Genomic DNA, 22717 nt, shown 5'->3' with positions numbered 1-22717 from the left:
TTTTGCTATCAAATTAGCGAAAACTAAAAACTATGTTAATACTCAGTTTGGTGAGAGTAGGGCAAAAATTCACTCAGGCATTGCCGAAGGGAATGTACTTTGATATAATTGCTCTGAAAAGCTATCAAGTATATGCATATAAGAAGATCCTTAATAAAGGTACTTATTTAGCTTCAATTATTCCACATTGGGGAATCTATCCAAAGGAAATAATCCAAAACATAATCTTATTATGTCTGAAGCAATTAATGGATATATTTTATGTACTCATTAAATAGGAGACATCTCAAATATCCAGTAGTAAGAGAATGATGGAACGGATCGTGAAATGCCCACACGAATGCATACCTTGCAGCCATTACAGTTTATTCTTGTTCATTTATTTAATGGCATGGACAATTATTGATATCATAAATAAAGCAAAATACAAAATTTCGTGTATGATATGAGTTCAGCTATGGAGAACAGAGAATGATTACATAAGAAACTTCCTAAATATAAATAATATTTGCTTCTGATTGGTATATGATCTTTCTTCTGCCCTTTTGTTTTTCTGTACTTACCAGATTTTCGATGATGAACTAGTTAGTAATAATCTTATGATCAGAAAAATATTAAAAATTGCAATAGACTTGGGGAAATAAAATCATTACCAAATCTTTGCCTCTAAACTTACTCAGGATTCAGTTGTTCTTGCCTCTCTTTAGATTTAATTTTTTTTTTACTTTTCTTACAAGAATCCAGCCTGTAGAGTCTTGAAAGTCACCTTTTTCCCATTCTGACATCTGTTTCATAAAGAAAATGACTTTACTCAGTGATAATTGAATTTCCCTCTTTATAGTCAATTTATAGATTTCCATTTCAGGTAGTGGTTTATTTACAACAACATCTATTGGATGTTAATAGTATCCTCAGTTCACACGGAGATAGAGGTGACTCAAAGCTTAAGTAAACAGATTGGTCATAAACTCTTGCAGTCTCAGATCCAACTTCCTAGTCTTTGAATTACCAAAGCAGTATAAAAAGAAAAAGGCTAATTATAGTAACAAGATTTTTTTGTTACACACACACACACACACACAAATCAACCTAATGTGTGATATAAAATAGTGTGCAGACTATTCCATATTCAAAAAATATATATATGTGAATGGGAGCTCTCTGCATTTTCCATCATCAGCCATTTACAAGACAAAACAGAATTATTTTTGTGGAGTGTATAGATAGATTCATTAATAAAGTTTGTGTTCATTACTAACATAGAATTCTGGGAACACTGAGGCACTTGGCACAATCTGTGAGTTTGTTTTTCTCTACAGGGTCTAATTGAAAGAAGGTATTAGGGAAGACATAGCAGAGAGCCTTTCTCCTGTTGTTACAGCAGTAGATATCCCTTAAGAAACTTCAAAAGCCATGCATACTTGTTTGAGGAAGAAGAAAGAGAAAAGCTGTTCAGTAATGAGCCAGGGGAAAAAGAAAACCTTTTCTGAGAGATAAGGAAGGTGACTATAAAGAGGGGAGCATTCAGTCTACCAGACACTCTGAGGCTTCTCAAATCAAAATCTAGATTCACTTTATGATGGAAACCCAAGGTGATTAACAAACATATTTTTAAAACTTGAACTATTTTGCTTAATTTTTTAAAATCCAAAACAATTGTGATTATATGACTATATGATATGAATCGATAGAGCTTGGTTATGGGCACATAAGTACTAGAAATTTCTATATTTTTGAAATAAAATTTTTAAAAAATGTTTGAGGTATCTGCAGATATGATAAAAAGCCAAAAGTGTCTTTTCTCACTTGATTCTCTCCTAACCTGAAAACTCTGCCTTTCCTTCCAGCTATGGGCTATTTACTTGTCTGTAATGGGAGTAGACTTTTCTGTAGTGATCCTGAGCCTCTCACTACTTAAAATTGTATTTGTGAGGGAAATTGCCTTTAGATAAACAATTTGTAAATGAGCTACTTGAAATATTCATTGTACTGGAGTTGTCCATCTAATAAACTTAAGAAGTAGCTCTTAGGGAGTAGAAAGAACGTTGTTTTTAGAATCTGAAATCCTGTTTGCATATTGACTTTACCTTGAGCAAGCCCTTTTATCACTTTCAGATTTTTTCATTGATTTAAAATAAATGGGTAATGTCTTTTAAGCATTCTCTAAATCCAGTGTTCTAGAACTATGATACATTGATTTTCAAGTTTACAGAATGTGTAAATTGGAATAGAGGTGTGGTGGAAGTTTTCTCCCCATATCTCAGATGTTCTTAACTCCTTTTTGAGTGTAAACACAATGACTGCTTCTGGTGTAATATGTTTATGCTTTCTGTTATACAATGCTTAGGCAGTCCGGATATGTAAATCCCTGAGAATGAAGAAGTAGTAGGAAAGTTGGACATCTTCATGCCCTGGAAAAACCTTGTGTTCTGTGAAAGAGAAATGCTAAAAAGCAGAGAAGCACTGCAAAGAAAACAATGAACTGCTATAGACAGAGAGGCAATTAGGACATGATTCTTATGGAATAGTTACAGTCTTAACTCCTTCCTTACCCAAAATTCGAATGCAGATTACTTTCCATTATAAACAGATATCCCATTTTAATGGCAAACTCAAGGGGAATTCTGGCAGGTGTAGCCAGAATCAGAAAGAAGGATTTGATATTTTGTAAAACCGACTTTCAGGTGCAGAGGATATAGGTGAACTATTATCAACATGCAAGAAATTAGAGAATATTGTTTCCAGAAGCCCTTCCTGGTGACTCCACTGTAGAATGAGTTTGAGTCAACCAAACTACCACATAGTATGATTCCATTTGTATGAAATGTCCTAAATAGGCAAATCTTTAGAGACAGAAAGTAGATTAGAGGTTGCCTAGGACTGAAGAGATCGGGGGGAAATGGGGAGTGACTGCTAATGGATATGGCGTTTCTTTATTAGGGGTGATAAAAATGTTCTAAAATTTATTGGGGTGGATCAATTTAGTGTGACTATACTAAAACCACTGAAACATACACTTTAAATAGGCAAATTGTATGATGAAAGTGTTAAAAAGAAAAACATTGTAGTTCTGAATTTTAATTGGAAATGTTAGTATGAACTTACGAGATATTTTTGTCTTAAAATACATAAATACGCATTTATGTAGGTGTATGTGTACCTGTATAACACACATTTTTTTAAGGCCTGAAGAAGCCTAAAAATAATGATGAATTCAGTGGTCATGAGCACCCAGACTGCGTCTTAAATTCCTATTTCTTACTAACCAGGGCTTCTTGCAGAAATGGCTAAAATAGAAAATGTGCAAGACTAGTTTGAAACATCTAATTAAACCAGATAACAAAAACTACTACAATAATGTCAAAAGGGCTCAAGAGCCTTAAAACTTAAAAGAGGCTTCCCCTGGCAAATATGAGAATTTTGTTTTAGTAAAAATAACAAATGTAACAGATTAAAGCCCATTAAGTGTGTTTAAATGAATAAGTTCATACTGATATTAAAAAGCAAAAACAGGGGCACCTGGGTGGCTCAGTCGGTTAAGCGTCTGCCTTCGGCTCAGGTCATGATCCCGGTGTCCTGGGATCGAGCCCCACATCGCTTCTCCCTCTGCCCTTCCCCCCTGCTCATGCTCTAGCTTGCTTTCTCTCTCAAATGAATAAACAAAAGATCTTTTTTTTAAAAAAAGCAAAAACAGTTGATCACCTTTAAAACAATGACAGAGGCAACTTATGACCTTGAAAATTGATAAAGGAAAAGAAAGTATTTATCTTGCCCTTTCTGTATGAACTGTATCACTGGCAACCAAGTAGTAGATAAGCAAAGCGTCTCTTAATAAAATTATTTCTGTTAATAAAACTAAAATGATCAAAGTAGAAAATCACCCATTTTTACAACCCCTGAGGAATTAATGGATCTAGGCCATGATTTTCAACAGCTGCTAATTTCTCAAAAAGAGAGCAAACCACATATGTGCCTCCTGATAAAAGACTATATCACCTTGAGTCTTGCCAAAGAGATCAAGTCTCTGGATCCAGCTTCCAGTTTGTCAAAAACACAGAGAAAAGAATATGTTGAACTATACTACACATGCATGTGACAATGTGATTCCTATTGTTCAAATAACTGAAATTTGTCCCAATAAATTAGAAGGAAAAGAAAAGGGAAAAGGGAGAGTCTGCGGTTTAAAAGAGGTTTAAGGGACACCTGGGTGGCTCAGTCAGTTGGGCAGCTGGCTCTGGACTTCGACTCAGGTCATGATTCTGGGGTCCTGGGATCGAGCTCCGTGTCAGGCTCCACACTCAGCTGGGAGTCTGCTTGGGGATTCTCTCTCTCCCTCTCCCTCTGCACCATCCCCACCATGCTCATTCTGACTTGTGCCTGCATGCACTCTCTCTCTAAAAAAATAAATCTTTAAAAATAAATAAAAATAAAAGAGGCTTAAAATTGTAGCTTTTTTTTTTTTAAGTCTAAGGATGAACACTTGGTTGATAAAGAAATAGAAGAGAACAAGTACCAGGATGTGGTTACTTTTGGAGAGAAGGAAGGAGCTGTGGCTGAGATGGAACATACAGAGAGCCTCTTGTGGGGCTGGCAAAATCCTGTGTCTTGACCTGGATGGTAATTACTAGGATGTGTGTCTTATGATATTACACTAGGCTATATACATTTTGTACGTGTGTGTGCGGAGGGTGTCTGTATCTCTGTGTGTTTTTAGAATTTAAGTTTTTAAATAAATTAATAACCAAAAAATTGCCCAGAAGGATAGTCAGTTTTGGATCTTGGAATCTATTTTGGGTCTTTTTCTCTCTCTAAAAGAATGTTTAATTTTTTTGAGTTAGCTTGACACATATAAATTGTAGATTATACTTCAGATATAAAACAAGCAGAATTGAAATATAAAGTATATGTAAATATTCTACATGTCTTAAAGTGCTGAAGAGGTATTTTGATAATGGCATTCATCTTTTTACTTTATAAAACAGATCACCCAAATAACCCAAAACAATTTTTTATTTACCATTTTTAGGTGTGATAGTAAATTTTCAAGTCATTATCTACTGTATACTTAATAGTATGTACTGTGATTAACATATATCGTATAGAGAACACAAAGCAATCCTTTCATTAATTCATTCTCGTAACACATGTTACTTCTGTTCAGAGTTGTTTTGAAACTTGGTTTCAGAAGCATGGAGTAATGATGATCAAGACCATGGACTCTAGGGCCAGACTTGGTCATTCAAATCACAGCTCTACCTTTTTCTGGCTTTGTGTGAACATAATGAGGGATGATAACCTTTCCCATCTCAGAAGTTTGTTTAAAGGATTAAGTGACTTAGATGTAGACATGCAGAAGAGTCACTGGAATATATTGAATGCTATATAAGCATCAGCTATTACTACTTGGCCAAAATCATTTATGCAGTTCCGTCTTTGGGAAGTTATATGGCTGAAAGCCTACTTAAACATCCTCATTCTTGGCATCCCTGAACTTGGGTGTTCTCACTAAATGATTATGTCTTCACAGAGGTCGTCATCCTAGTATGGACAGTAATATAAACAGAGGATGTTGTTCAGATTTTATGGTTTATGTTTGAATATTCACTTTTAATATAGTATGTTAGAGATAACTTGGAGTGAAATCTCTTTATATTCTTTATATCTTGAAATTTTATCAGTTCACAGTATAAATGTGTTTTATTGCAAGACCTATAAAAGAGGAAGATGTTTAGGAAAGAAGGGAGGAAGGCAAGAAAGCAAAGAAGGAAAGAAAAGAAAAGAGGAAAGGGAAAGAAAGAAGGAAACTCACAGGGAGAAAAGGAGCTACCTCAAGATATTTGATTTGCAGTCCACTTTACTGAAATGCATGTGGTCTGTGATTGAAAATTAGTTGTGTGATTACTTTATTTAAATACATTTGCATTCCTTAGTGGAAAGTCTTTATTGTGATTTTTTAAGTGTAAAAATTTATTCAACCAGCACAAAACCAATATGTTGATCTTACCACCACCCCACCACCCCCAGTTTTGGATTCTGATCAGTCATTGATACATGAAGTTTATCCTGTAGAAAGAGTTTGGAAAGGCCTCAGGAAACTTTTTTTAAAGGTTTACGTATTTAAATTTTCCAAGTTTGCTGAGGGATCTAGACATCAAGAAATATTAACAAATATCCACTGGATTCCACTTCTTTCTGCTGATTTCCTTGTTAAGAACTTTAGTGAAAAGAAGCCCAAAATATATCTTAAGAAAGTTGTACATAAATCTTCTTCCCACCATTAATATAAGACATGCCTCATTTTACAAATGTTTCTCAATTACATTATACCTGATCTGTAGCTCTCACTGTTGAAGATAATTGTGGTTCTTTTATGTCTTTAACCATGTATGATTAGTCCTATGCTAAAATAGGGTTATTTTACCTGTGAACTACCACAAATACACTTTACATATAAATGTCCCTTCAAAACTGAATACTATTGTGTGCTGATTTGCAACAGAGTCTGTATGAAGGGAGAAAAAACTAATAAATGCTGTGTTGTGAACCAGTAATTAGATTCTCAATGTGGTATAAAGTACTCACAGGAGGTTTGTTCTCAGCCTCATAAATTTGACCATATCTTTCCATTCTAATGCTATTAAGTGACTTAGAGACATGACTAACAGTAAAATAAACTCCTAAACCACAGCGGCAAGCACATAAGACTTAAATTATGCAGTGATGACTGCCATTCATTTAGGAATTGACTGTCCCATTTGCTCTTAAATATCAGGCGAACAGCAAATGGAGGACTGGCTGTTAAACTGTGAATTCAGGGTCATGTGGCTTAATACCTCTTGTGAAATTTGCTAAACTTAAAGATTATTAAAGATTTTTGCTTGGTTCACTGCAGAAACCATGTAATACCTGTGGTGTTATATAAATGTTTGGATGAAAGTATTGTTTCCAATCAATTTATTTCTCATTCTTATTGAATTACCTGGGTCCACTTAGATTCTGTGCTTCTCAAATGAGTGTTTATCCAGAGCCAGAGGCAGGCTTATTAAATACAGGTTTATGGGCCCCCCTCCCAGGGTTTCTGATTCTGTAGTTCTGGATGGGAGTCTGATCATTTGCACTTCCTGCAAGTCCCCAGGTGATGCTGATGCTGTTAGCCTGAACTCCATCCACACTCTGAGAACCACTGACCTCAAACCATGAAACCTCTTGCAATCAACAGGATTCCTTTAAAAAAAAAAAAAAGCTAAGAGAATAGACATCCAGATTTGGCTGTCACCATTGTTTAGGAAGCCCTGTCCTAATTTACTATGTCAAATATATTGAGGGAAACATTTCCTCTTTGGGGAATTCTGATGAAGCTCCTTTCCTAAAATCTAACAAACATTGCATCAAATAGAGCAGAAGTTAGTTGGGGTTTCATTTATATGAGGGAAAACTCTAGTTAAATAAAGCAAATAGAAGAGCCCTCATAATCCCACAAGAATAGGTGACACAAATTTCTGTCATTACTCTAATATTTAATTTAAGATTTTTAAAGTCTTTTTGAAATCTTATTTCCTTCAAAGTCCAAGATCCATGTTGGAATTTGCCAGAATTTTTTTTGTTTGTTTTTCTATTACAACCCCTAAAAAAAAGATAGTTGCCATTTCCCATGGGTCTCGGTCATTTATCTTCAACAGTACTGCCTTGGAGTGACTAAAATTAGGGTCAAAGTTACAGCACTCCACTCTCACTCTATTTTGTTAACAGATGAAATTTTCAGCGTTCATCTCAAGTTTTAATCTAGCGCATCACTCCTCGTTTTATATTAGAAGAGCTTGACTCCATTTCTTTTTCACCTTGATCCTGTGGGTCTACTGCCTGGCCCTTAGACTGGACTTAGGACTACAAGGCGTCTTCTATCACTTCTGTTTTACTCCTCTTTTATCCTTGAATGCCATGTTTTCTCCACCGACCGTGCTTTACCTCAGATCTTTGAGTCATGCTTTCTGCCTCCCCCCACCCAGCTTTATTGTGATGTGATTGATTTACAGCATTAAGTAAGATTTATGACATGAGGGTGCACTTACGTATTGTGAAATGAGTACCACAGTAGCATTGGTTGGCACCTCCATCAACTCACATAGTTACCATTTCTTTTTTGTGGGGGGGGAGCATTTGAGATCTACTCTTTTAGCAGCTTTCAAGTGTATAATATACCATTGTTAACTACAATCACCATGCTGTGCATTAGGTAGCCAGAACTTATTCATCTTATAACTGGAAGTATGTATGTACCATTTGACCACCATCTCCCCATTTTCTGGACCCCTTTTCCCCCCTTAGCCCCCAGGCCAGCCACCACTCTGCTGTTTCTCTGAGTTCAGCCTTTATAGATTCCACATATAATGATATCACATAGTACTTATTTTTCCTTGTGAGTTTTATTTTTTAAACACAAAGTGCTACTATCTTGGTCTTTGTGTTAGACCTAGTTCTTCTGAACAGGTCTAATCAGTTCCTTTGCTACGAAGGGTGATTCCCATCTGAATGATCACCTTCAAGATGTTGACCAGTCACAAAAGAAAAGATGTATATATACTATACATAGATAGATCATACTGGGGGAAGTCTGCTTTGGCTCAAGCTGAATGTAAGATCTTTAAAAACACCTCAATGATGATTTTCTCTATAGTTTTATATAGTTGTCTATCTACATATCTCTGATACTTTCACTGATTTTAATGGTCAGGCTGATGGCAAGGATTTGTCTACTATCTTGTGCAGTACTCACAACAATATTATTTTCTTCTTCATTTTCTTTTTGGAGAAGAAATGGAAGTTATTACTTGATCCTTTCCTGTGTATCATCAAATCCTACTGTACTCTGTGGACATTTTTCCAGAGTTACACTTCAAAAACAAGTGTTATTATGAATCACTGACCACAGCTGTGTCTTTTTTTTTTTAAAGATTTTTTTTTTTTTAATTTATTTATTTGACAGAGAGAGAGACAGCGAGAGAGGGAGCACAAGCAGGGGGAGTGGGAGAGGGAGAAGCAGGCTTCCCGCCGAGCAGGGAGCCCGATGCGGGGCTCGATCCCAGGACCCTGGGACCATGACCTGAGCCGAAGGCAGATGCTTAACGACTGAGCCACCCAGGCGCCCCCACAGCTGTCTCATTTACTTATGTATTCCAAGTGCCTTGTGCAACTTGGCATGTACTACAAGGCACTCAATAAATATTTGTTGAATAAATGAATTGACATTTTTTAAAGGTCAGAATTATAAAAGAGGTTTCTTTCTGAAAGTTTATAATTTAGAAAGTTTCAACTATGTTGAAGTGTGTGTGTGCATGTAATAGCTTTAAATAGCATTCGATAGTGCAAGAGTGGCCACAATGGACAAGATAAATTATGTTTCCTGTTAGTTACTATGTTTGTATTTTAAAGAGGAAATGACTCCCAGATTATTTCAGTTTGAGATTTTTTAAGCTCTTCTAATAGAAAAGTATTGAATTATGTAACATTTTGATATTCTGATGATGATTGTTATTAATACAGGCATTGAATTATGGTCGTGTAAGAATATAACACGAGTCTATTAAAACATGTAGCATTGTCATGTAATAGGATATATGAAAATATTTTAAAACCTCTTACTGTAAATGAAATGAAGGGGGGAAATCGGAGGGGGAGATGAGCCATGAGAGACTATGGACTCTGAGAAACAAACTGAGGGTTCTAGAGGGGAGGAGGGTGGGGGGATGGGTTAGCCTGTGATGGGTATTAAAGAGGGCACGGTCTGCATGGAGCACTGGGTGTTATATGCAAACAATGAATCATGGAACACTACATCAAAAACTAATGATGTAATGTATGGCGATTAACATAACATAATAAAAAAAAATTTTTAAAAACATTTAAGGTGCTCTCAGTAATGTTAACGTATCACAGGGGTGGCAAACTCAGACACACCCATTCATTTACATTTTGTCTATGACTGCTCTGATTCCACATCTCTCCTTAGTGAGTGAATGAATGAGTGAAAGCCCTCTGAGCAGAAATTCTGCTTTCAAACGTTTACCCTGAGGAAGTAAGTCATGTATACAAATAAGTATGTACAGGGATGTTCATTCCACTGCTGTTTATAATATCAAGACAATGGAAACTAAATGTCAAAGAATAGGAGTCTGGCTGACTAAGTTCTGGCATCTCTACACACTGGGATACTATGTAGCTTTTTTAAGAAGATGTTATAGAAATGTATATATTTATATCAAACAGGGATCAGCAAAAGACAGCACTCTGGCCAAATTGCTCCTGAGACCTGTTTTTTACTACCAGAGCTAAGAATGGTTTTTACATTTTAAAGGATTAGAAAAGAAAATAATCAAAACCCCTGAGAGAGAGAGTATGTAGCTGGCACTTACTATCTGACCCTTTGCAGAAAATGTTTGCTGACCTCTGATATAGAATGTTGTGTTTGATGTAGAATAAGTTGCTGTGGATGGATTTAACACATTATAAAATATTATATATGGAATAATGCCATTTTTCAAAAATAAAACCATTTAGAAGGATAGATATTTAAGATGTTAACAATCATTGTATCTAGGTGGCTAGGATTAATGGGACTCTTTTGTCTGTTTATGATTTTTCAATAATGAAAATATATTTGTTGTGTCATAAATAAGAAAAATTAAAAATTTAATTTTGGTGTTAGGTAAAAAGAATGGGGAACAAGAAGGAACTGTTGAGTTCTCAGGTGCAAAGGTATGGTTATCCATTTTACAGATGAGGCTGCTGAGGCTAAGAAATTAAATCACCTTGCTTAGGGGGGCACAAACGTAAAACAAAAATAGCACTGCTGCCAAACTTTTTTTTTTAAAGATTTTTTTATTTATTTATTTGACAGAGAGAGAGACAGCGAGAACAGGAACACAAGCAGGGGGAGTGGGAGAGGGAGAAGCAGGCTTCCTGCCGAGCAGGGAGCCCGATGTGGGGACTCGATCCCAGGACCCTGGGACCATGACCTGAGCCGAAGGCAGACGCTTAACGACTGAGCCACCCAGGCGCCCATGCTGCCAAACTTTTTGTTCAGCAACATCAGCATTTGATAACTTAAAATGTTCATCCATCAGCTGACATAGTTAATTATGAACTCTGTGCCCAAAGGCAATCCAGAGGTATCCTTCATATGATAAAGGAGGGTTATGCAGAAATCAAAACCACCAGATTAATGGGATTAGATGTAGAACTAGATGGGTTTACATTTGCTTAGAAGGAAAACAGAGTAGCTTACATTTTGCATTTTTTTTTAAAAAGCAAACAAAACCTATGTAGACGTAGGTATTTAGTTCACTTTGCAAATTTGCAAACTATCACTGTTTTTTCACACCTATAGAGTTAATAGTTCAAATTCAGTCACCTGAGACAAAAAGAGCACATTTCCAGAAGCTCATGCCCTTCACCATAAGAGAAACACAGAAGAGACATTTGACTTATCCTCAGGCTCTGGTACAGACAACTATTTACAAAATTAGTCACCAATTTAGAAGGAGAGCAAATACACTACAACATTGAGAAGTCTTCACTGTAATGAACTGATAGCTAAAAACAGAAGGAAACATATGACTATAGAAAGCAGACATAAAAGCTCAGCAGTTTTTGGACCATTTAGTGTATGGACAAAAAAAATCTAATATCCTTCAGTTATTCCTGAAGGAACCACTATCTTAGAGCAAAGAACAATCATGATGGTAACTATTATTGCTCTTTAAAAAGCATGTGTGCATTTAATCACATTTAATCATCTTGTGATTTGGGAAAATGATTCCCTGTTCACATATTTAGAAACTGAGGCACAGAGTGGGTTGAGTGCTCAAGATCTTATAGCTCTGTCAGCAGATGGCAGGGGAACTAGATCTCTTAGTCCCAACTCAGTGTCTGCATGTGATGCAGATGCTGAGTCAGCAAGACAGGAGCTCTCTACATTTCACTAAATCAAAAGAACAGATCAACATGTTTTTAAAGCCAATACAAATAAAAAGTTTAAACTATAAATATTTTGATGTGTTTTAGAGGTGAGATTCGGTATCTGGAAAAATCCCTACCATAGGATGTCTTATAACTCAAAAATGCCAAGGAATCACTATATACTTGGATAGATGAGGCTGTCATTTTCTAATTCTCATCTTTCTATTGGGCAAAGGTTACCAAGCTGGGATTTTGTATATTTTAAATGATTTGTGATATTTACCTGCAAATGTAATAGTAAACAGAACGGTCCTGTTTTAACACTATGATAACACATACCAACAACCTTTATGGGTTCCATAGATTCTATTAGAATTCATAGCCAGGTAGGGTAGATGTTTTTATAATTTCCTGTCTCTTTAGCAAGCACTATGTTTTCTTTAAAAAGGTGTTTTCTTTTTTATGTGAAATGTGTGTTCACACAGTATGTGGCACACTTAACTAATATTAAGTATTATTAGCAATATACTGCGTATTTTTCAAAACTTCATGTAGGTGAATTGCCCATTTTTTAAACCTAAATTGAGGTAGAATGAGCAGCTGAATAGCTCATCTCTGAGCACTGTATAATGGCGTGGACTATTACGCTGTTATTTATTGTTCATCGATGTTTTAGAAGTTAGATATCTAAGGTAACACGATATATGGTACACCTAAGGGTAATTCTAAGTGCAAGAGCTGTTAGAACTTGCATGTTGAATGTATGTTAGAAGAGGGACCTATAACTTTCTGTCATCATACTACTTTCTCCAGCCCCCATACTGCACCATTTATCTGTACAATAAATGTACTTTCTTCTTGAGAAACAGTTTTTTAAAGGACCCTAATCATTTCTCAGGATCTTTCCTCTATCACACAGCCAGTATAATGTTTATTGGTGATGTCATTTATGTATCTTTGCCCCTTACAACTCAGAAAAGTTCCATAAGCAGTGAGAACTACTGCCATTCTCCCTGCCCCATTCTGCAGGACCCTAATTCAGAAATTCTTACACTTGTTGTAAATAGGAGGCACTAAGGTGGTAAGTGTTGGGACTTCCTTGACCAAAGGAGGTGTTCTTTTACCCAACCCTTTAACATCTGTCCCTGATATTTAAGATTAATGAACTTGTCTTATTTCATCTGTTCTTTCTTACCATTTTCTAGACCCTATTAATCTACCTCTCTACCCTGCTCTCTGTCAGCCTCCTTCCTCTCCCCTTCTGCTTTATCTCCTGTCCTCCACCACATTAATGCAGGGTGTGCACAAACAAGTGCATACCTACCCCCAAATAAACACCCACCTGCCACCTCTCCAATCTTACCTTATCCCTGGGACCTAACTCAATCTCTTGCTTTGTCTTACTCCCATAGTTACGGCCTGTATCACTCAACTTAGCCTCTACTTATATGTTAGTTCATATTACTGTTTTATGGTCTATATTTTATGTTTATATAGTTTTATATGCCTGGCTTGCCTTCCTGGTTGTAATCTCCTTGAGATCAAGGATCTTTTTTTTTTTTTTTCTTCTTGTGTGTCTCTCTTATAGCTTTTATCTCATTGGGAAATATGTAGTAAGTGCCCCTTAAGTCTTAAAACCAGATCCTATGGAGCAGAAAAGTACCTCAGAAAGTGTCTTGTCTACTGCCCGCATTGTACATAACAGAAAATTAGAGAAGTGAAATGACCCATCTTCATTGTGACAGAACCGAAAAGTAGCAGACCCTGAACTAAAACAGACCCTGTTCAGCCTGCCTGTTACCAGGCGACTTTGACTCTGGCTTATGCTCTGGGAAAGTGTAGGACCAATTCCAGCAGTAGGCAGCAGTGGTTTCTGCCCACATGGATACTGATAATGTCTACCTTAAACAACAGCCTAAAATTCTCCTTAGGATTTCTCCCTATTTTTCATCTTGCTCTCTTAACTTTATAATATCTTCCCTATTCGGGAGCTTGGGAATGAAATTGGAGCCCTCAGGAAAAAATTAGTACCAAGATGCAATTTTATTAATTCATTTATCAACATTCATTCATTTTGACTAGGGGACACTATAAAAGCAAACTTTTAAAAAAAATTCATGGTTAATTTTTTCATGAGAATAAATATTTTTAAAAAGCTAGCTAGGTCAAAAATGCCTATTCACTAGGTCATTCTATATCCAGATTTTAAAATTATACTTACCGGAATTTTTTTTTCATTTCACTTAAACTGTGTGCTTTCATGCATTAGAAAATCCAGTCTAAGGTACAGTTACATTGATTCTTCTTCACTGTGACTCATGGTTCCTGGCAGATGAGCATGCATATCCTTTGTATTTTGAATAATCCAGTTGGGGAGATAATTTTTCAGGAAAATGAAGAACACTCTCTTCATCTAACTGCCTAAAGACTAAAAATTGAATTATACTGAATCATAGAGAAGAAAAACAAAACAGTTGACAAAAGTATTCATCTAATTTATAAATTCAAAAAATGAAGTTCATAATGTAATTTGACAAATACAACAAATAATTCATATTATTTAGAAAAACCTCAGTTTGGGTTTTAATGAATTAGAGAGAGAATGCAAAGATTAGAAAAAGGCAGTGAAAGATGTGTGCTCATACATATAAGAAACTCACAGAGGAGAGTCTCTCTGGATCAGAAGAATTACTTGCGTCTGGGGTGGCATGAAGCTGGCATTCCCTTGGCTACAGCTAGCACGGAACTATCCCACATCAGAGCATTTAATTAGGTGAACAGGGCCTCTGTGAACCTGAGTTTCATCTCTATACCAAGATTATGGATCTGGATGACCCCTGATTTCCCCTCTACCTCTAAATTTTTATACATCCTTATTCGAATATTTAAACCTTTAGCAGTTCCACTCTATATTAAAAAGCCAGAGTAGCTCAATAAGTACTTATTGGTTGAATGATTAAATCTGGCCCATATAATGTGTGTTAATCAACTCAGCTAACAATATATAGGTTATTTCAGTTATTTTCAGCCAAAGATATTTATCATATCTATGGCATCTTGTGCTGAAAGCTTTATGTAACAAAAATGAGTAATAGGTACACGCTCCTTCTACTAATGGGGAATTAGTGTTTGATCTTTTAACAGTGAGGTTTTCAGCATAAGCATTTGAAGAAAGGCTTTGATATTGATTGTGCTCTTCAAACTGAAGCATGTCTGAACTGAAACGGGTTCTTTCCAGAGCCAGAGCTGTCTGTTCTTACTCCTTTCCTCTTTCCTTACTCTTTGCTCTGACATGTAAATATTCCTGTATAGTTCTTCAGGGATCTGCAAACTAGAAAGGCAAAAAAAAAAAAAAAAAAAAAGCCATACATCTTGTTTACACCCTTGTCTAATCCTATCTGTCAGGGTAAAGTAAAAAGAGAAATGTTTTTATTTGATAGATTGTAAAATCTGAAGTTTTTTAAACATTGATCAAAAACAGCAATAAGACTGTGATGATGTTCTTTAAAGGTAATGAAAAGATACAGTTTTGGTGCAGTTATTTTGAAATTCCTAACTTGAGATCATAAAAGTTTTTTTACGTAAACCTGTTTGTTAGCTTCATGCTTGAAAGATTATTTTAGAAGCTATGCCATCATATTTTACCACCCTTCTTTCAGCAAATTATATTAGTTTTGATTTTTTTGCTATGGATATAATCAGAATCTCTCTGATGCAGGATCTTTTTGAAGATTCCTTTGGGTCCTAAGATGTCTGCCCATCTCAAATTGATTGGTGCAAGTTGCACCAAAAAAAAAAAAAAAAAAACTATTTAATTTTAATGGTCATTTTTTTTAAAAAGAAAATATCTTCTATTAGCATCATGGATTGCATTTTATTAACTGTCATTTTTCTTCTTGCTCTCTTTGTAAAATCCTCCCCACCAAATACAAGTACCAGTAAACCCTAGAAACCAAGACTAAGAATTTGGTGGCAAATTAACACTTCCTCTCTTTGTAAAAATGATAATAGTTTTGGGTTTTTTCAGTCTCATTTTAGTACTAGCTCTGTGACTTCTGAGTACTAGTTTTTCTATAAATCAAAAATAGAAATTACCAGCCCTCATCTCCCATTTTCTTAGGGAAACCAAGAACCAGAAAAGTTAAGTGATGCACCCAGGTCCCGCACTAAAACCATAGCAGGGCCCTCGCTGGTGTCCAAGTGCAGGCTGGGTCCAGGACTATCTCCAGCTTGCCTGTCCCATTTGAAGGAACACCGAAATACCATTTAAGTATGCTTTTTATGATCATTTGCTTTTCAGCACAATGTCCAGGGTGTTAAAACTTAACTGTTCTTGAGAATGATTGACGACATTTCTCCTTCATTCTTTTAACAGTATTAACTTTACAAGCTACTTTTCAATTTTATTACATACTCACCATTTTAGGTAGAAAGATGTTCTCTTTGAGAATCTGGATTCGTCCTCCAAGTAACCTCTCTTCATATCTCAGGAGCAGATAACAAATCAAACATTAAGAATGGGGATTGACTCAGGCTCACATATGATTTCATTTAAAGCATCAACATGTTATTTAATGGTTTCACCCACAACTATTTTGTAATTGTGCCCAAGGTTGAGACTCCATAATATTTGACATAATTAATTATTTGCCAACAATAGAAACTAAGAGAATAGGATGGAGTACTTCACAAGCACTAGAATATTCAGTGGTTTCTCAATACAGTGCCCCAAGTATATTTATTAATATTCAACTGATTCATTCATTTATGAAATGAACATTTAATGAGTACCAGCTACTCTCCTTGGATACTAGATAGATATATACAGCAAGAAAGAAGATAGTCCATGCCCTCGTGAAGCTTACATCTAGTGGAATTGTCAAACAATAAACAATAAGTTAATTAAGGATGTGATAAATAGTGGAACAGCAATAAACAAGATGACATGATGAACAGTAAATGAAAATGGCAAACTTTACATGGGGTTGTTAAGAAAGACCTCTCATAAAAAGGGACATGGAAGCAGATTCCTGAAGCTAAGAATGAACTAAGCATACAGAGATCTAGGGAACCAGCAAAGGCCGACTAGGGAACCTCAAGCTGTTTCCTATCTGTTAACTGAGAATATGAATATTCTCCCATACCCTATTCATAGGAATGCTGTGGTGATATCAATAAATTTAAATACAAAGTGGCCTGATCTGAAAAAAAAAAAAAAAAAAAAAAAGGCCTAATCTGGGTTGGATATGTATAATAAGCAATGAAGGAGAGATGGAAGTCTTTTTCTCTACTTTTAGAAAGAAAAAATTACTTGGGTGTACAAGAGAGTCACACCAGGAAGCATTTAGAGACCTCTATCTTGCTTTCTGTAATCAAATGCTGCATTGTGTGACACCAGTTGTCAGTGTAGGAGTTCCTCCAGGCCTGGAGTTGGGACTTGGCTTCAGCCTTGAGGAGTGGGTGAATTTGGATTGGCCAGCAGGGGCAGTAAAGGGTGCTTCAGGGTGAGAGAACTATATAAATAAGTATACTAAGGTGGCACCACCAAAAAAAAAAAAAGTAATTATGCAGAACGAGATGTGAACTAAGCTTATTCTGGTAAAATCATTTCACAGTCTATACATGAATCAAATCATCATGTTGTACATAATGTTACGTGTCAATTATATCTCAAGAAAGGTGGGAGGAAAATCATTTTTTTAAAAAAAGATAACTAAAGTGGACTGAACTTGAATGAGTGCTTGAGACCATGACAGCTCAAGCTGGAGCCAGAGTGGTCTTTGAGAGAATGGAAGATAATAGATTGGTCTGATTCATAGAAGTCATTGAAAAGTCAGTATATCAGTTTTTAACCTGGTATTTTAGACAAGAGGGAATCATGTTTCTTGAACAAGAAAATTGTATGGTAAAAAGAACAATTTAGTAATATAGATACAGATGAATAGAGACAGGAGGGAAAATCCTGGAGAATGGGAGACTAGGTAGGAGGAGGACCTTCTTTTTTTTTTTTTTTTTTATCATGCCATTTCGTCATACCCAGTGATGGAAATGAGGACTACACTCATATCATGGACTAGCTCATATCAGGGAATGAGCTGTATATGAGACTTTTGGGGGAAATGAATATTGACACTTGATGAATAAAGAGTGATAAATCAGTAGTCAAAATGCCTGCTCTCTCTCAAGCCCCAGGGACTGGCCAAACAGTGTCAGTGATGGAACTGGGGAAGTTTGCCTGGAATATTAAGTGATTATTTCATCTTGGACATGTTAAGTTTCAGATGACAACAGGACACCCAAATTGTGATGTGAGCACACAAGTAGAAGTACAGACTAGCGCTAACATGGAAAGTCAAATTAAGAAATGCAAACAGGTGATGAGAACTGAGGAGTTAGCTCTTGAGAATGAATGCTTGTGATAAGAATATGTGTAATGGGGTCACAGTACACAAACACACACACACACACACACACACACACCACAACCTGAGTAGAAGGTACCAAAACAGCAGTGGGATAAAAGCCAAGACAATAATTTCAGGCAGTAAATAGGAAAAGTTCTTAGGGAAATACTGCTATCATTATCCCCATGATACAACTAGCCTTTTAATGTGATGACTACATGTCCTAAGGTCTTTCAATATAAAAACGCATTCCCCTCCACAACCTTTAAAATAGCAAATGCTGTTGTTATCCCCACTTTATAGATGAGGAAGCTTAGCACAGAGAGTAAGCAATTTGTCCAAGATTACCCAATCTGAAAAAGTTGGAACTGAGATTCAAACATAGGCATTGTGTTTTTCAAAGCCTGCATCCTTAACCTCCCACGCCATATGGTTATAATATCCACGATGGTATTTTAATTGCATCGTTTGACTTCCATCTTATGTAAGTTTCTTGAAAAGGAGTTAATTAATTAACAGTTTAAAAAGTGGAAACTAGGAAGTCAACAGATGGCTGGGCTGTGATTGGATAGTCCCTTTCAGTAGAAGAGAACTTGGAATTCTCTAGGGAAAGGCAGGGAAAGGGAAGAATATATCTTTTGATCTATTTTTTTCTTTCTTCTCTCCTTCCATATACTGTTGTTGAAATGGGAAAATTGTCCAGTTTAAAGAGAATGGAAAAAATGGTACCTCTGTTTTCTAGTGCTTTCTCTATACTATAAATGTCTGTTCCTTATTTGTATACCAGGAATGTTAGTTTATCTAAATTGTCAACCAAAAATTTACATGCAAACTCATTACTTTCTTAACTTTCATTAATAGATGAGAGAATGTAAAAGAGTAGGGTTTCTGAAATAGCATCAACATTGGCATTACTGTAGTGTATTCAGTCTGGGAGCCCAAGTGCCTGGATTTGTCTGTGGGGAGTCTCAGGACTTAGAGCAGGAGTTACGGACTAGAACCCTTTCCTCTAGAGAAGCTACACAAGACTTCTTTGACAGTGGGTTTAAGGGATGCTTTCCCATTGGCTGGGAGAGGACTTTGTTTTCATTTTCCATGCTTCTCAGGGTCTCCCCAGCCTTTCTCACATCTCCATTATTTAAGGAAGAGGCAAGTGGAAATAGTTGAGTTCCCAGCGCACCATGCTCAGTCCTACAGTAGAAGAAGGAGAAGGGGCAAGGCACCTGCTTGCTGCCTCAACTGTCACAGGGAAAGCTGTAGCAGGTCTTCCTTCAAGGGGACTGTGAATGGGTGTCATCTAATTACTCTTCTTGAAGCGCAATCTGCTCAAGTGAACTGGCTGCTTAAAAACCTTCAATCTTTCCCATTTGAACGGAGTAAAATTCTTAGCCTTAGATTTATGACCTTCCATGACTCGGGCCCATGCTATGTGTGTCCGACTTTGTTACCAATAATCCTTCCCTTTTTGGTCAGGCAAGCTGACCCATTCCATTGCTCCTACGTGCCCCCTCTTGCCTGTCTGTGTCTACACTGATGCCTCCAGGGATGCCTCCCCCACTTCCCACTCCAATCTCTAGTATCACTAGCCCCTGACATACTGCACACAGTCCTCGTCCAAATGTGCTCTCCACCGCGCAGCCTTACTGAGCTCATCAGGACTCCCAGGTGATTTTATTGCCAGTTCTCATTTTTCTACATTCTAGATATTTATGTGCATATATTATCTTCCTTATACATTCTGGGTGTAATTTGTACCTAATTTAACTTTGTATCTTCCATTTCACCTACGCTTAACATCAGAGGAAGTTAAAACCTCAAAGAGCTGAGGGAACATACAGGTTACTTGTAATAATGTCTTCTTAAAACTTCTCCTTTCTCTGTACCTTAGTAAATAAGTGAAGTTGGAACAGGACCAGTTCTCCCAATTTTCAGCCCAGGACTTACCTCCAACAGCAGTGGTTCTCCCCCTGGCTTGCATTTTGGAATCACCTGACATCACCTATGGTGCTTTAGAAAATTCTAATCTGGAAGCCCCAACCCATAGAATTTAGAATCTCAGGGGTGCAACCCAGACATCAGCATTATTCAGATCTCCCAACATGATTCTAATTGTGCAACCAAGATTGGTAATGAATTCCCCACAGCAACATGGCCCCTAGACCATTCTTTCTTTGCTAGGTAATTCTGTTAATTTGAGAAACTTTTATTTTTTTCATATGAAGAAAATTTTAAAGTAGATAAGTGCCAAATGTGAGATGGTAGTATAACACCATTTGTTTTGCTTACAACAGTAGCTTACGTAACTGTTTAACTTTTCAGATATTTCGAAAGAAAGCAGTGGAACTTGGGGTAAAATTGCTACCTGCATTTCATACTCCCTCTGGAATACCTTGGGCATTGCTGAATTTAAAAAGGTAAAACTCTTCATTTTAACAACATATTTTTGAAGTTGGAATATGCAATATTGTGGTTTAACTGGATGGATGGTTTCTTGCACGATGTCAGTGACCAGTACCATTGGCAGTCTTGGCATCTGTCCTTGTGTTGGAAGCTATACGTTTTCCAGAGTTCCTCAGCCTTAGATGGGTCCCTGTCATAGGCTAGCATGACCCCAACAGAGTCATCCAAGCCAAACGTGATTTGAGGTTTTCACTATTTCGTGGTGATGTTGCATTTTTTTTCTCTAAAGATACCAAGAGCATCCCATTATCTTTAAAATTGTCATCAAAACATTTCACTTCCAAAGAATCCAATTCCTAAGAGCACTTACTTCGTTTGGTTAAGCTGCTGACAGAGATATTGCAGAGCTAGAACCTTGGACTAACCAGACCTCCCATGTACGGAGCTGGTGTGACAGACACAGGGAGCACCTGGCCTGCCCTGCCCACAGTTGTAAAGGAAGGGAAGGGAACTGCCCTGCTGACCCAGATCAACCTGACCTTCCATGCCATTGGGGTGGAGAACCTGTTAAGCCACGTCCATGGGAATTTTGCTTCAAGTAAACCTAGGCTAAACAGAGTTTCTGGTATTTTCCTAGGGAGTAGTTTGAATTTTCATGATAGCTTGAACATTTTGTCAATAAACAGTTTTATCTTAAGCCTCCTTTTTAACTCCTTCTTCCCCGTAAGTAATCAATTGCTTACGTACCTCCTTGTGGTGATGATGATGATGATGATGATGATGATGATGATTTATCATCATAAAATATGAAGCTTTGTTCTAGGCTCTGTGCCTGTATTACCACATTCAATCCCACAATAACCCAGTAAGGTTGATACTGTTGTTATCTCCATTTTACTAATGGAAACTAATAAGGAACTTGTGTTGCAGAGAAATTAAGTAATTTGCCTAACAGCATACTGTATGTAAGTGGTAGAGATAGAATATGTACTTACACATTTATACACACATTGATGCATAGACACAAATTTAACAGCTTTCTTGGTTTAGAAATGCCAAGAGGATGTACAGGGTGGTTTGGCAGGATTAATGCACATTTATTCTTAATTATTTATTTTAGTGACTTTCTTTCCTAAAATTAATCTTAAATAATCATGAAATTACTTATTTGGTTAATAAATCAGTTAAATGTCATGCTTTATTTTCATTTGTATGTTACATATCTATACCTTGAAATCACCCCATACCTGTGTACTGTATATAGTAAGTGTGTGTGTGTGTATGTGTGTGTGTGTGTGTGTGTTTGGGTTTGGGGCAGGGGTGTCGTTGAGCAGTGAGACAGGGAGAGACCACATAACTAGGCCATGTTAACTTGAGGTAGTTCTCTATTATATGATGTGATATCTCAGGATCCGTTTTTCCCTGTTGGGGTCCTATGGTTTTCTCTGTCACCCTGAAGGTAGTAACATATGCTGCAGGGACTTAAAGCAAGAGTTGGTCTGTGCTAGGCCTGGAGGCGGTATGGTGTTTGTTTGAGATCCACGAGTTTTTTATTTGGCTCAGGTATATCACCTATAATAACCTTCCATATCTTTGGACTTTGTATTTATAGATAGTATTCTGACCTAGAAGCAACTCTGCTACCTGAAATAAGACCTGCTTATGAAAACACTGTGCACGTTTAACACTCTTTTTCTTCCTCCTTACCCTCTGAGAAGAATGATATGGGCACAATAATACACTGAGCTAGGTGGTTAACAGGAGACCTGGTTCTAGGTATTTTACAGCTACTCTGGGTGTCTTCAGAGATCATCTCCACCCCCAGGATTATTTGTAAGTGCAGTTAGTCTACTTCAGTAGTTATTTTGTGAACCTTTACAGGCTTATAGGCCACTTTGAAATTCTGATGAAACATGGCCCTCTCCTCATAAAATGCACATTCCTGAGTATGCATATTT

The 22717-nt window shown here is 36.7% G+C and overlaps 1 protein-coding gene across 2 annotated transcripts in view; it reads left to right on the top strand.

Annotated features, from left to right (window-relative positions):
• Positions 1-22717, top strand: part of MAN1A1 (mannosidase alpha class 1A member 1) — a 166615-nt gene that overhangs the window by 75166 nt on the left and 68732 nt on the right. For both annotated transcript variants that reach the window (XM_045865400.3, XM_045865401.3), the window contains one exon: positions 20679-20773. In XM_045865400.3, the coding sequence (XP_045721356.1) occupies positions 20679-20773 (95 nt within the window). The remainder of the gene's footprint in view (positions 1-20678; positions 20774-22717) is intronic.

The sequence above is a fragment of the Mirounga angustirostris genome, unplaced genomic scaffold (genome assembly GCF_029215605.1).
Source record: "Mirounga angustirostris isolate CCGP_5_RB_7025 unplaced genomic scaffold, mMirAng1.0.hap1 SCAF_8, whole genome shotgun sequence".
Lineage (NCBI taxonomy): Eukaryota > Metazoa > Chordata > Mammalia > Carnivora > Phocidae > Mirounga > Mirounga angustirostris.
The sequence above is the reverse complement of the archived record's forward strand: the minus strand, read 5'-3'. Positions and strand labels throughout refer to the sequence as shown.